The 16291-nt window shown below is 44.2% G+C and overlaps 1 protein-coding gene across 1 annotated transcript in view; it reads left to right on the top strand.

The window, feature by feature from the left end:
• LOC310854835 (A-kinase anchor protein 13-like) overlaps positions 1-14615 on the top strand; it is an 87539-nt gene extending 72924 nt beyond the window's left edge. The window contains exons 26-33 of the mRNA XM_083759542.1: positions 1124-1291; positions 1756-1829; positions 3336-3380; positions 4988-5038; positions 6398-6721; positions 10050-10229; positions 11295-11646; positions 12150-14615. Coding sequence (XP_083615668.1) covers positions 1124-1291; positions 1756-1829; positions 3336-3380; positions 4988-5038; positions 6398-6721; positions 10050-10229; positions 11295-11646; positions 12150-12202 — 1247 coding nt within the window. The 3' untranslated portion in view covers positions 12203-14615. The remainder of the gene's footprint in view (positions 1-1123; positions 1292-1755; positions 1830-3335; positions 3381-4987; positions 5039-6397; positions 6722-10049; positions 10230-11294; positions 11647-12149) is intronic.
• Positions 14616-16291: the final 1676 nt, after the last annotated feature.

Consider the following 16291-nt stretch of genomic DNA (forward strand, 5'->3'; position numbering starts at 1 on the left):
ATGCAAGAATAATTGTGATTAGCTCAAATGATTGCGATTAGACGATTATGTAATAATTGTGACAGGCCTAGGGAGAACAGCATGAAAAAGAATTGAATGGAACTGAACAGAACAGAAAACTGGTTCCATGTCTACACGCCACCGCAGGCAGTATAACTGTTGTCCCCACACACACACGCACAAGCGCACACACACGCACACACACTGCGGCAGGCAGTGTGGCAGATGAGGGCTGTAGGCTGTGGGCTCTTAACAGTGTTAGACCGAGAGGTAATGTAGTTAGTGACCTGTGTTCTCCTGTATGTCTCTGCTCCTGTCCCCGTGGACCGGGCTTTGTGGTTTGTGTATTTTGTGTGTGTGTGTGTGACCTCATCCTGTGTTACACACGGTAAAATCCTGAGTGTTGGTTCACCTCAGAGAGTTAAATGGAACCCTTGGTTCCGTTTGTACACTCTCAGAGTTACAAATCTATGAAGGAACACTGAGCATTTTTTTATTAATATCTGTGCGTGTGCGGTCATGTGTTTCAGATGTAGGCCAGTAATTGATTGGGATTGGGTTAGCGTTACAGCGATCTGGGAACCCATCGACCAAAAAAGGAAAAACAGCGCCCTCTTTTCCTTCGAATTGCCTGTACTGAGTCTAGGGGCGGCGCCCAATAGAATGTGGATAAACAGGACGTTGGCCCGTTTAGTCCATCCTCTTGGTCCATGTCTTTGTTTACATTCCTGACTCTACAGGAATTGTTGTAACAGGAGCTGCGGAGAGATTCTGCTGCGGAGCTCTGAATCTGTCTATGGGAGATTAAAGGCCCATAGTCCAGTTTCCGGTGAAGAGGTAACCACCGGTTAGTAAAAACAGAGAGATGTTTTGTGTGAGCAGTCACCACCGCGGCGTGACGTCTTGTTGTAGTTTTCGTGGTCACTTCACCGAAAACTGGACTATGAATAGGCCTTAATGTTACTGTAACAGGGTGTGCAATGTCCCAAGAAGTTTACTTATGTCTGTCTGTCTGTCTGTGGGTGTGTGTCTGTCTGTCTGTCTGTGGGTGTGTGTGTGTGTGTGTGTGTGTGCGTGTGTGTGTGTGTGTGTGTGTGTGTGTGTGTGAATTTGTGCGTGACAGTGGAGACGCTCCAGACGCTGGTGAACGGCAGTCTGGGAGGTGCCATGGCGGTGGGCGTGGTGCCGCAGGATGGAGGATGTCCAGGAGGAGGTGCTGTGGGACCGGTGTGTTTGCCCCGGAGGGCCGAGACGTTTGGAGGATTCGACAGTCACCAGATGAGCTCTAAAGGTGCGTTCAAACCTGAAGATGTATATTTGTTTACAGGCGCTTCAATCACTTCACTGGTCGTGCAGGTCAGCGTTGGTAAAACATAAATAAAAAGTCTAATGCGAACGCGCCGCGTTCACATTGATATTGTATGTAATCACGCCGCTCGAACTATCCAAGTTTGAATATAGATTTGGAGCAAGTGGCTCCTCGTCGGATCTTCCATTGACGTTCTGCAAAGTTTTGTCGTCTGGCGGTCATGAATTATAAGTCAGGTTTATAATTCAGAGCATCACATCACACACCATGATAGAATTTAATCTGCACTCCTCTCTCTCCTCTCCACTCTTATGTCTGTTTTTTCTCCTCCTTGTCTCACAACGCACGCACGCATGCACGCACACACACACACACACACACAGCTTTTCCAGGCTATAACATTGTCATTTGGACTGGTGAAAAGGAAGGTGTTTCTATCATTTCAGGTGGAGACAGAGATGAGAGCGGGGACACGGCCGCAGACCTGCGCAGGACCGAGTCTGACAGTGTTCTGAAAAAGGTAGGAGCCTGATGCACAAGTTGGTAAGCAACAGCTACACTGACTATACTGTACAACCTCTGGCTGGTATACGCTGGTAACACGACAACAGAAATGTTGCCAATTGACCTTCGAGCAAGACACTGAACTCGTATCTGCAGAGAGTCAGTGGCTGTGCTGCTGGGACCAAAGCTAAGGCCGCTAGGTCAGATATTGTGGGCTGAGGGTCGTGTTGGTGGAGTGTTCTACAGTGGATATGTGGAGGGGGTGGAGAGCCACAACTCACTGTTCAGCTTAATGCATTTGACCTCCAACATTGCGATGATGTCGGTTAGAAACCTTGTATGGCCAAAACCGTTCCTTTTTTATTATAATTTGTAATGTTTAAAAACGGTGAAAATAGTCAAGCTACAAGTTCTGCTAATTTCACTACTGGCATAAGTGTAAGATTTTTTGGTTTAAAATAAAAAATATTTACAACATAATTTGTGAGGATACAGATGTGAGGAACTTCATTTAATTGACTATATTATAGTCAATTTCATTTAGTTTTTCACATCTGTATGCAAATTCTACATTTATTCAAACTCTGAACTCTGGGTTCAGAGTCGAGGGCTAGGGATGTTAATAGTTAATCGATGCATCGCCGTTAAGAAATTAATCAATTCAACTTAACAGTTAATAATGAATCAAAAATGCGGTTCTATCATTGGGTGGTTTTCTGTGCTGTCTGCGTGTGCGTGTGGCAGAGGAACACACATGTGGGCCTTTTATATTCCGCCCGCGTCCGAAACGGTTGAGAAATGCACCGGTTAATCGTTCATTCTTATCAAAACGTATCAATTACCAATGAATGACTTAATCGATAATTCCCGTCCGTAATATGGGGCATGAAGGGGACATGATAATTGGGTGGGTCATGCATTTCCAACTCGCATCGTTCCAAGTAGGCCAAGGAACCGCTCTAATAATTAATAATGTTGATATGGCACACAGTGACAATGAATAAATAAAAACATGGCACTTCATGGCAAGGTTGCTGACACCTGAACGTCATTCATTTACAAAAAAAAAATAAATGGAAGTGGAATATGGAGATGCAAGGTTTCTGCCTGACAGCAACGATAGACAGTATTCAGGCATTCTCTCTCTCTCTCTCTCTCTCTCTCTCTCTCTCTCTCTCTCTCTCTCTCTCTATTATCTTCATGCAGTGAAGCCACTTGATCACGTCCTACAGGTCTCGTTGCTAGAGGGGAAGCTGTGTGTGTGTGTTACTGTTACGTAAGCTGATGAGAACGAATGTGTGCTTCTGGGAGGCGCTCAGTGGGAGGGAGAGCCGTCCAGTTGTCATTGTTCATCTCTTAGACAGACAGCAGGAAGGCTGAGAGGGAGACAGACTGTAGGACATCTATTATCCCAATCAAGATGGACTGCTTGTGAGCTCTGTCTCTCTCCCTCTCTCTCTCCCTCTCTCTCTCTCTCCCTCTCTCTCTCTCTCTCTCTCTCTCTCTCTCTCTCTCTCTCCAGGGAGGGAATGCCAACCTGCTGTTGCTGCTGAGGAGGAACAGCGAGGTATGAGTTCTGTGTCTCACAGTCGATTAGCAACCAATGGTGTGTCCGGGACGTGGCCTGGGGTGACGCCAGATCCACATTACACAGTGGAGCTGTAATGTTTTTTTTGTTTTTTTACTTCAATATTGCAACGTAGAAATACTCTGTTACAAATAAAAGTCCGGAATTCAAAATGTACTTGAAGAAAAGTATTGGCATCAAAATGTACTTAAAGTATCAAAAGTAGAATGTACTCATTATGCAGAAGGTCCCATTTCAAGTTTCAAATGTATACAAATATTTTCAAAATAGCAGATCTACAAGCTCATCATTGTGAGCTTGTAGATCGGCTATTTTCAAATGGCCAAAATGTATATAGGACTAAAGTGGGTAATGTATGTTGTGTAATTATAATCAAAACCTACAAACTAACTAGTAAGTTAAATAAATGTAGTGGAGTAAACGTAAGATTGAGCAGTCGGAGAGCGCACACTGACTACTGTGAAAAGCCCGGTTTTACGAGCCTCTAAAGATTCGCAATGACAATGACGATCAGATGAATTTGTTGCAAAATGCAATGGTATTTTATGTGTATGTGTGTGTGCGTGCACGCGGCATGCCCCACTTGTGCCAGACCGCCACACACGCCACTATTGACAACCAACATTTCACAGCAGGCCACATTTAATACTTCAGTCTGTTCTCCAAAATCAATCTGTTTCCCAATTAACACAGCCTTGAACAATAGATTATATAAGGAACTAAAAAGGTTTTGGACTGGACTGGATTAGTGCTCTAAATACCGGGTGTTAGTGGCCACAGTCAGTGGCTGGCGTAAATAAATAAATACTTTGCCAACATTGAATGCAGAGACAAAGAAACAACCAGGTTTAGACGTATAAGTCAATAATGTTAAAATAGTAAAAAGGTGCTCCTGGGTCAGTCGGGACAAAACATCAGGGAGAGAACAATACTTTATTAAACCAACATACATTATCTCGACCTAAAGGCTCATTCATAGTCTGGATTTTCGGTGGTGAGGTGACCACCGCTCCGGTGGTGAGGTGACCACCGCTCCGGTGGTGAGGTGACCACCGCTCCGGTGGTGAGGTGACCACTGCTCCGGTGGTGAGGTGACCACCGGAGCTGAAATAACGTTGAGCGGTGGTGAGTAAAAACAGAGAGAAAGGCTGGGGCGGTGGCGGTTTGCTCTTCACCGCGGCTCGTGACGTCATGTTGTAGTTCGGTGGTCACCTCACCACTGAAAATCCAGACTATGCCTTAACAGGTGTTCACCAGTAACCTGACACCAGATGGTGGCAGTAGTGAGTTTCTCCTCCTGCCTCCATCTGGACTCTCTCGAGCAGAGACGATGTACCCCAAACCAGCGGATCTCGGACCGATCAGCGGCAGCTAGAGGCGGGATCAAGGCGAGACTGATGACGTATTGAAACTGTGTCACAGCGCACATGTAAACACAACCTAACAAGACTACAACTAGAAATTATTATGGAGATATCAGATTTTTTCCCCCACTGTTGTTAACTCTGAGTGCCCAGAACTCCCCCCTTTTTTACTCTGCCAACATTGTTCACACACGGTATTCAAGTGTTGTTGTTTTCTTACAGCAGGTTCTTCACAGTGTGTCTCACCTCCATGACCTGCTCAGTGCACTACAGGTAAACTAACTGTCTGTCTGTCTGGCTGTCTGTCTGTCTGTCTGTCTGTCTGTCTGTCTGTCTGTCTGTCTGTCTGTCTGTCTGTCTGTCTGTCTGTCTGTCTGTCTGTCTGTCTGTCTGTGCCATCAAATCACTTTACTATAACTTCCAATCTGTCTGTCTATTTTGTACAGTGTAATAATCTATATCCATACCATCTTTCTCTGTCTATCTATTGATTGGTTTAATCTAATCTGTTTCTGCTCCAGGCAGTCTCTGGTTCTGCAGGAGCATCTGTATTGATCTATCCGTACATCTCTATATTATTATCAGATCAATAACATCTGTCTTCATTTACTTCTTATCTATCTACCCACAGCAGTGGTTCTCAATCGTTTTCATGTCAAGGAACCCCAAATTAATACGTATTTGGCCGCAGACCCCCATCTGAAAATATGTTGTGCTAGGCCCATACACGATTTGTATTAAAATGTGTTAAAATGTTTGCACTATGCTAGCACTGCTGAGGTGTCCATCATTGGCATCCGTGAGTCTCGAGAGACTATGGAGTCGCGCTCTGGAGAGGGGTTGTTCTGCTTTTAGTGCAGTGTCAAAGACTATGGAGTCGCGCTCTGGAGATAGCCTGATTATCAGACTGTAGCTTTCTTGAAGCTTCAGTCTGACATTGTCTCCTGTCTGAGCGATTTCAAGGGGGAGGGGATTAGAATTGGTTGTTCGTTAGACCCACCCCCACCACAAATTCTCATTGGATAATACATGTTTGTACCGAAGAAATTATAGGTTCACAGTGCAACACCAGACCAAGAGACGCAGTCCACTCAGAGAGTGGACGGGGTCTTTGGGCTGGATCCAGGCTACTCTGGAGAGGGGTTGTTCTGCTTTTAGTGCAGTGTCAGAGACTATGGAGTCACACTCTGGAGAGGGGTTGTTCTGCTTTAAATATGGCCAATATACATGTTTCGTGACATAGTCAGGGACACTGACAATGTCTTTGCCCTACGCGTATGTTTTTATTATTGTATTATTATGAGGATCGGCTTGCCGCATTGTGTTTCCCCCCCCCCCTTGGCGTATTGCCCTACGCACAGTGCGTACTGTGCGTACTGTGTGTATACCTGCCGACGGTAATGACCCATCACTTCACACGAGTGTGATTTCCCCCCCCCCCCGCTTTTGAACTGCTGTACTGTCTTTGGCGACTGCATTTCCGGAGTCACGGATCAATACAGGTCTTATATTATCGTATCTAATCAATATCATCTGTGTGTGTGTGTGTGTGTGTGTGTGTGTGTGTGTGTGTGTGTGTGTGTGTGTGTGTGTGCGTGTGCCTGTGCGTGCGTGCGTGCGTGTTTGTGCCAGGCGGTGGTGGTCCAACAGGACAGCGTCATCGAGGACCAGCGTCAGGTGCTGGTGTTGTCCAACAGTTCCGCCTCCAACAACAACAGCAGCAGCACCTCATCCTCGACCTCCTCCGTGGCGGCGCTGTCCTCCTCTCGTCCCTCGTCGCGGCCCAACTCCCTGATCGAGCAGGAGAAGCAGAGGAGTCTGGAGAAGCACCGGCAGGAGCTGGCCTCCCTGCAGCGGCAGCAGTCGGCCCACGCCGAGGAGAGGAGGCGCAGGGAGAAGGAGTGGGAGAGGAGGGAGACGGAGCTCATGGACAGGGAGGTGCTGTTGCACGTACAGGTACTGTACACACCAGAGCAGTGTGGGAAAGTACTGTGTTAGAACTACTACTACTTACAAGTTAAAGTCCGGAATTCAAAATATACTTTTTTATACTTTGCCCAAATGTGATAACCATGGCCATTTTTAGCCAAAGAAGTGGGTTTTTTTTGCAAAACAAATGCTTGCAATGGATTCAGAATCATGAAAACCCCCTAGTTTGACACATCACATAAAGCTACTTAACCCTTAGAAGGGCAATAACTAATAAATGCGTTATTCAATAACGTTCTGAGTGTGGGGGAAAACGAATTTCTTCGTTTTTTTTTTTTTTAATGAATATCGGTAGATTAATAACCTCCGCATCGCTGTGTGAAGTCCCTTTGTTGAAATTTCAACTACAATACCCAGAAATCCCGTGTCACGTAACACATGCGCACATCGTTGGCTATAAAAACGTGTCCGCCCCCTGCGGTTCTGCATGGGGACTCACTCTCAGACAGTTGGTGGCGTGTCGAAAGTGATTGAGTATATTTAGCGATTATATTTAGTTTAGATGTATTAGTTAGTAGTCTGTTGTCTGTCTGGTGCGTCAGATGACAATGGAGGAACACCTCTGTACGATCTTCGTCCTGAAGGACCGGCCGCGTAACCTCTTTATGCTGAGCAAGCCAGCTGTTGCGGGCTTTCCGACCGCCTGGCTCGAGCGATGTCATCGTACTCCGATCTGGACGGGTGACCAGATTTTTCTATGGTAAGAATCTTATTGTCTGAAACATTATATGCTATATCTATTCAGTGTGTCTGATCCGCCGCTGAGCTAATGTATAATGGATGGATGGATGTTCCATCCATCCATGCTACTGCTACTGCTAGCAACCACTGGGGCTTTCAAATAGATCTGTATTGAGCTTACATGATCAAATGAACGTATTGTACCGTGGTTTATATGCTATATATTATGAGAAATGTTCCATTACTTCCCCCCCTTCCATATATTCAGATCGCTATGATGATTGCAGTTTTTTGTTTTTTTTTGCCGAGCCTCGAGCACAGGCCGCAGCCTGTAATGCTAGCTGCTAGCAACTCCTCGGCAAATTAAAAAAAACAAAACAGCGACCATAAATAGCGATCTGAATATATATGGGAGGAGGGGAAGTAATGGAACATTTCTCATAATATATAGCATATAAACCACGGTACAATACGTTAATTTGATCATCATGCAAGCGCAATACTAATACTAATAAAAAGTATAATAAATTAGCTTAGCCGCCTGCATTACAGTACCAGCGGCAAAGTAAAGAACAATGACGTACATTTCGTTGTGATAATTAAATTGATGATCAACACTGATGTGTGTTGGCTACAATGTGTTGGCTCTGAAATGGATCAACACTTGTAATTTCTGCAAATAAATCTAACTTGTCTGTCTATCTATCTATCTAGATCCATGACCCACTCCAGAGTGAAGAAATGGACGGATGTCTCCTCCTCCTCCTCCTCCTCTGCCCAGTGATGTCGACTTCTCCACCACCAACATTAGATAGTCCAGGAGATTTTTTGTCCTGCTTGTGCAACAAGAACGCATTGTACATTGTACAATTGAACGGACAATTGAACGCATTGTACATTGCCATCTGAAACAGGTAGAACTTTACAGGCCACTTGTATGACTTACGGGCAAACGGGTAATACGAGATGTGTTGATCTAGTTTGTCCACACCATTCATATACTTGTGGTGTACTGGTCAACACAATGTGGCTTCATTTTGTCCTCCCTGACTGGCTGGCCTGGCGTCAGTTTGCGTCAGGCCTTGGCTCTCAATGACTTTGACCATCGTGTGTGGGTGGATGGTGGTGCACATCTTCGCCACCTTCTTGTCCCGCCAAGCCAACAGCATCACCCCGTCATGTTGTGGCGCATGAGAGTCTCGCCCGGCTTCATGTCATTTGGTTTGCTAAGCCGCTTCATCTCCCTGTTCTTCCTCATGGTCCCACATACATGGGTTCCCAAAGACAGTAGCAAAGTACACCTGGAGTCTCCTGGTTACTGAAATGAAGAAACCGCTTGAGCAGCAGAAACCGGGCCAGTTTCATGGTTCTCCTGAACTGCGGTGTCTCATTAGCCTTACACCTAGACCAGTAGGACACGAGGGGTGGCTTCTTCACGATGCCAGTAAGGAAATAGAGGCCGAAGAAGTTTTTCAGCTCGATCACAGACACATCCGTGTGGAATATACACAATACACACGTTTGCGATGGACTGCGCTGCATAGCGGTCGCCGGTTAGTCTCATCACAGATGTACTGGAGCAGATCTCCGGTGGTTCAGGGGGGGAGGAGGGGGGGCAGTGGGTGTCCTATTGCATTATAATTATGTTTGTAAGAAAAAGAAATAAAACTTGCACTTTTCAAATCCGAGATACATCTCATGTCTATTTTTACACTATTCTGAGGTTTATGTTCTGACTAAGCGAGTTTCAACTGTGATTTACTCTGTAACGGTAGATGGTAAGAACCCAATTTTTTTTTTATATAATACAGTACATTCAAGTCTACATTTCTAATACATATCATAGGCACCAAGTCCGGAAAACTATGTCATTGGATGTGTTTTTTATCAAAACTGTGTTTCTTCATAACAGGTTTTTGAGATACATGAATGAATAGACTAGGGTACTGGTAAGACTATGTAAACATATTATATATCGAAATCTTCGTTAAAATGTCAAGTTTCAGGAAAGAATAACATTTAGTTTCTATCTTGTTCCAGTAGGGCGCAGTAGGCAGTTTTAGCTGGGTTGGTCAGTTTGCTCTTGACTGACCTTGCTATTTATAGATGGCAAAATATCTACAGTGGTAGATGTGGGAAACTTTTTATTTTTTTATTATTGAACTAGACAACTCACCCTTTAAAATGAGATATGTCATAGGTATGTGCTCCCTGTAGAAAAAAACTTGTTACCAAAATAAACTTTAAAACGCCTGTATCTTTTTTCCATGTGCTAAAAACACTACATTGTGTAAGCGCATTCTTTTTTAAATGGCTTCCAACACAAAAACTAAACATTGTATCAACTCAATTCATTTTTTTCCTGGAAGCAAACTTGTCAAGCTTTCTCTGAAGGTCTTCTATTGTCGCAGAGTCACAACAGAGAATTTTCAATAAATCATTCAAAAACGCATTTCTCCCATTGAGAAAAGGGGATTTGACATGGGATTTGACTTTAAACCTAAAGCAGAATTACATTTTGAGAATTTTGTCTTATATAGGTTGTGGCATCCTTATAATGCCTATACTAATAGCATCTGGCATCAGTTATGAATTCAATTGTCCTGAATTCCAGGACGAGGAGACGGGGAGGAGGCGTGTGGAGCTGGAGCATGAGCGCGAGGAGTTGCAGAGCAGGAAGGAGGAGTACCAGCGAGATCTGGAGAGACTGAGGGACGCCCAGAGGAGACTGGAGAGAGACAGAGACACGCTGCAGAGAGAAAGAGACCGTCTGGAACAGATACGGCTGGCCGAGGTAAGAGGGATGGATTCGTGCGAGTTATTCTCCTCAAAATCAATCCATTTTAGTTTGGTTTGAATTAGATTTGGTGTGCCTCGTCCCATAGACACACCCGTGGCATGCTGGCACTCTCCCCCTACTTTATCAATGTGTTCAATTCATAAACTACACAGTGAAATCTGTTAAAATTATACTTTGAGTAATAGTTAGGACGTAAAGTGAGGGTAACATGGATGCAGTATGTTGGGGACTGGACCCAATCGCCTTCCTTCTCTCTATATCCTGTACACTGCATTGTTCTTGTGTGTAACTATCAGCATTTGGTATATGATCGTCTGGCCATATTGTGATAAGGGCTTCTATGTCTTCATTAGATGATTAGACTATACGTCTGTACACAGGACATCTTTACGCTGCGTAATAATGCCTTCTCCTTCCTCACTTCTTCATCCCACAATGGCACATCCTTTGGTGTGAAACCCCCGTTTTTTGGTGAATTAAAATTAGGGATGTGTTATGGCCGATAACCGATATTACCGATGTCGATATGATCTCATTCTGTATTGAAAAATTATAATAATTTTGTCCATTCTGAAAAATACATGTAACAGGGTGTGTGTACTGCAGGCTTAGGCAAGTCAGTTTTAACTTAAATAACTTTATCTTTAATATTGTGAGCTGGTAGATCTGTTCAAGCTGTTACTTTGGGCTTTTTTATCTGTAAAGACAGACCGATTAATCAGACCTATTAATTAATCGTTCTTCTGATTGATTAATCAAACCGATGCCGATTAATCTAAAAACAACTAGAATCGGCCGATACCGATGTGTCCGCAACAGAATTAAAATGAGCATTCACACCTGCCCAAACGAAGTGCACTTTCCGACATTTCGCAGCAGGATTCGTTTTCATCGCAATAAAGCATCCTGGTGTGGTGACCTAAAACTAAACTGTCACTAAACCATTTCAGAAGACTAATATGTGACTAAAACCAATTGATATTTTATTCAAAAGACTACTAAACTAAATCAAAATTTGCTGCCAAAACCAACACTACAATCCTCCCCTGTGCCCTCCAGGGAAGGACCATAGAGACGACTCCCTCCACCGTGTTTGAAGACTCCCTCCATCATCATCATCATCATCCCGCGGACAGAGACCTCCCCGAGCTGCTCCTCCTCACCTCCTCTTCCCCTCCCCCCCGACTGCAGCCCACCGCCGCACGCAAGTCCCAGTCCCTCCCCCGAGGGAGGAGCCTCAACCCCTTCTCCTCCTCCAACTCCTCCTCCTCCTCCAACTCCTCCTCCGTCCACCAGATGCCCGGGCGTCTGCTCCAGCTGGCCAGTAAGAACAAGGACAAGGATAAGGATAAGGACAGGAAGGAGAAGAAGAAGAAGAAGAAGAAGGAGGGGAAGGGGACGACAACAACGGGTAGGAGAACCTTTGTTTTGTCCAGTGAGCATGGAGCTTTTTTAACCAGAGCCCTATAGTATGGGGTATATTACAGTCATTCCCTTACTGGCCCGTAGTGATTTGTGGGAAGACATTAAGACATACAGCTCCTTTGCACCATATTAGATCTTCAGTCCAGCAAATAATATAATTACGACAGGATTATGACTAAATAGAGTATAGAGGATTCAGATAACAGTTTAGTGGAGATGTTTCTTCAGGCAGATTGTTTCAACATACTTACTGTACACACAGGGGTCATCAATATGTCCATACAGGCGTTTTCTTCTGAATATGTATGATACTGATTTACTACACTATGGCACATTAGGAGTGCACTAGAGTTTTATTAGTAATGGAGTAGTTCTACATTGCAGTATTGATACGTTTGAGTGAGTAAATACAAATATTTTAATAATAAAAATGGATAAATGGGAGTAGTTTTTCCACCGCTGACTGCATGGTCTCCTCTCCCCCTACAGACTCCCTGCACCTGGAAGGGGCCACTCTGGATGGAGAGATCTTTTTCTGCTGAGAGCGGAGACAGGCAGGCACTGAAGCTTGGTTCACGTTGAGACATTTTCGGGAGGTGCGGTAATCTCATCGCAAATTGCTCATTAGGGTCATGCTCATTTCTTCAGTCCATCACATTGACACGTTGACGGAAAACCGCACAAGTGACATGTTTCACTTTTCAGCTCTGCTGTGAGGGCTCACCGAGGCCCAAGACCTCTGGTCCCAGTGGAGGGCTGCCAAGCTGCCCAAAGTGCCCAAGAATGCTACCTACAGCTAGCTCCAATCCCTTTGTCACTGTGACTCTTGTTGTACACAGATGCGCACACGCACGCACGCACGCACGCACACACACACACACACACACACACACACACACACACACACACACACACACACACACTCATAGCAGAAATAGCTCATGGTGCTTCCCAATGAAGCTGAATGACATTTGGACGACAATCAATGGGACTACAGAACTGTCTTGGACGCAAAAGTCTTATATAGTCAATTTACAGTATGTCTCTCAGAGATACAGATAATATTATGTGGAAGGAGTGAGTTTCTCCATTTCTCTCGGGAAGCATTCACAGAGCCAGAGAGAGAAGAGAGGCATTTAGGAGATAACTGAAGGGAAAACTGGAGCCAATGCATTTCTTTTAAGGCAAGTTTTCAATAATGCAAAACCGTTTGCAAAAAAATAAGTAAAAAAAGCATTTGTCGCATTACTACTTTGTACAGTGAGTGGCCATTGTAGAAGTTCCCATTTGCATTAGTTTATCCTCAATGCACCCCATTATTTAAGCGTCCTTGATTACCTTAAATGGCCGCATCTAATTTTCCAGGGTCCACTCTGTATTATAAGCAGAGCAATCATTCAGACATGTCTGTATAAATGTACACACGGGTCCATTCAGATTGCGTCCAGCTCGGTTGAGTGCCACTGAATAGGCTTTTATACCTCTTATCAGATCGATGCGGCCCTGCATTTGGTGTTAGCTGCAGGTAGCATAGCTCACTAATTGATTCAGTCTCTTCAAACTGAGTTCTTCTGCTTTGAAAGGATTTCTTTCTTGCTCAATTTGCCTCTGTCAGGCTTCCTTAATGGAGTGAGTGTAACAAATTGAGGGGTCAGCGCAGAACTTCCATTGATTCTAAAATCCACGGCAGTGCAATCATTTTAAATCATACAGCCCATATGCCGGCCTTGGCCTTGCACTCCTGCAACACTTACAATCCAGGTGTAGTGATGGACTCCAGAAACACTCCAGCAGTGGTGGAAGTACATTTACTTAAGTAGGCTAATTTTGAGGTATTTGTACTTTACCTAAATATTTCCTATTTCCAATACTTTTACTTCTACTTCTACATTTCGGCCAAATATGTTTATACATTTGATAACTTGAAATGAGACACTTTCTACCTGTTGGTACTTGAAGTACATTTTGATACCAAAACTTTTGGACTTTTACTCAAGTCATTTTTTTTATTCTGACTTTTACTTGTAATTGGGTATATTTCTACATTGCAGTATTGATACTTTTAATTAAGTACAATATTTGAGTACTTCCTCCACTGGTGATGGACTCCAGAATCAGCTCCTTTAGAGACATGTTGATGACAGAGAGAACGTGACGTTACCCCCTTTACCTTCTGGAGTTGAAGGTCTTAATCATTACACCAGCAATGGGCTGTTCAATCATATTAAAGAAATACAGGATATTATCAAAACAAAGCATGCTTTCTGTCCATGCATCCTGCAGGCAAGGAGGCTCTATGTGAAATTCAGAATACTGTGCTTCTGCTGCAATGGCTTCAGGCTTGTTTTTAGGCATGTCAGTATAATTAATTGGTTACCAGTTGTTTAAGCACTTTCCTTGTCTCGTTTGAGCGCATTTCACTTTTCGGTTTTCAATCACAATCGTGGAGCGCTTCATGTTCACCGGAATGTCTATTCAAATAAGCTCCCGGGCACCCGTTAAATAAAGGAAAAAGCACATCTGCTAATGAAACAGTAAGGAGCCAGATTGTGAGGCATTTCGGCTTTGTTAGACAATGAAGTAGAGCGAGGCAGAGAGAGAGAGAAGCAGCAAACAGTATGTAAAATAAGTTGCAAGCTGGATTCAAAGCAGGTGCCGATAAAAGGTGCATTCTTCTCTCAACGCAAGCGGAAACATTCATGAATAGCATTGACATGATGTATGTTGTTATACGTTTTGGGTTTAGTGAATATATATGTATGTTATGCAATTTTTTTGTGTGATATACTCCCAGTTTTGGTGTCCATATCTCTGACGTCTGCTAACTGCTGGACAGGTAGAGGCTTTTTAATGTGAGAGACTAACAGTGAAGTGCAGAGGAGAGGAGCCACTGGGAAAAACAAGTCCCTTTATTTAGCCTGCATTAGTACTGGGGTACTAATGGTGACCCCTGTCGAAATCAGTACAGTACAGAACCAAATGTGTATATTTAACCCCTTAAACCCTCTATTCTATGTAACAAATACTAGGGGAAAAAGTTACAACTGGACCTCTCTCTGCAAGCTCACAACTACCAATCTAGTAGTTCTAATTGTAGATCGGCCTTTCTTTTTTTTTTTTTTATGTTCAAGTGGTTAAAAAGTGCTAAAACAAATAAACTCTAATGTCTGCATCTCTGCCATCTCCGCTGGCTTAAAAAAGATCAAAACAGGTTTTGCTTTAATTTTACCCTCAAACAGCTCTTCTAATAGGAGGTAGAGCAAAAGTGCAGCAGCAGTAGTTTCATGTGTACAAGTGTAAAGAGAGAAAAACAAGTCTTCTACAATGGCTGCTTCTGTACAGAGCTGGCTATCTGAACGCCTCTGTCCTCAACATCTCTTTTATCCTGCTTGTTAAATAGTTTGTGTGTGTGTGTGTGTGTGTGTGTGTGTGTGTGTGTGTGTGTGTGTGTGTGTGTGTGTGTGTGTGTGTGTGTGTGTGTGTGTGTGTGTGTGTGTGTGTGTGTGTGTGTGTGTGTGTGTGTGTGTGTGTGTGTGTGTGTGTGTGTGTGTGTGTGTGTGTGCTTTTTCCACTGTCCATGATTGCTGTTTCATGTCTGCTTTGGTTTGTTCTGCCATGGCTGGCATATAAGAAGCTTACAGAGGCTCAGGCAATTAGCCGCTTGATGTCTTTCTGTTGCGGCCATGTGGCGTAATCCTGTCAAAGACACACAAAAGTGGCAGCCCTTTTCATTTATTTAAATTCGTTTTATTTGTTTGTAGTGTCTTGACCGCTAGGGGCGTCGAACCAGTGACTTGAGTTACGTCCGTTGCACATACACACAAACAAAAAACAGACGAACACAGACTCATACACACATGCATAGTTTGCATACTATACAGGCCTACTGAATACACACTTTCACACACCAATGCAAGTAGACACAGAGAGGCATCAACTATGAAAGCTGTTCCTTTTCCTCTCATTTCTTGTCGTTCCGTTGGAGTTCTTGGCGTGTTGTCCCTGAGGCAGATCACACGGTTGGCACGCAGACATAATGTAACGCTGATGGAGCGCGGAGGAGGAGGAGAGGGAACCCTCCGCTCGCTTTTGATACATAGGGTTGGAGTGGGGGGGCTGTCACATCGTACCCGGAGGCATTTATAATTGGCTCACAGAACACAGCGTACGTTGACATCGAGTGGTAAATGGTTGTTAAATAGAAGGTAGGGCTGTTGGTAATGGTTTTGGCTCATGGGGAGAATAGATTTTAAAGAGAACCAACCGAGCAGGAATGGTCTTGGATCAGTCATTTGTAACTCTCGTCTACGTGGAGACAGTCTGAACGGGCAGAATGAGACAAGAAAACCAATAAGGAAGACAAGGCAGACAAGGTAGAGTTAGGATGGGAGGTGAGAGGGAGAGGAGAGGAGAGGAGTGGAACAGAGAGGAGAGGAGAAAGGCTGGGAGAGGTTGGGAAGATAACTTGATGGGAAGGGTTATGTGACGAGCCGATTGCCAGTGAACGTGAAGGAGGGACATGATGACTTTGGGGCGTGTTTGATCTGGCGTACTAACAGTCCTACAGTCATGAGTCCGACACCCTACCCAAAACCCAGTCCTACAGACTGTTGGACTGTTAGTAAGTCTAA

This window comes from Protomyctophum parallelum (assembly GCF_964188405.1).
Source record: "Protomyctophum parallelum genome assembly, chromosome: 2".
NCBI classification, from domain to species: Eukaryota; Metazoa; Chordata; class Actinopteri; order Myctophiformes; family Myctophidae; genus Protomyctophum; species Protomyctophum parallelum.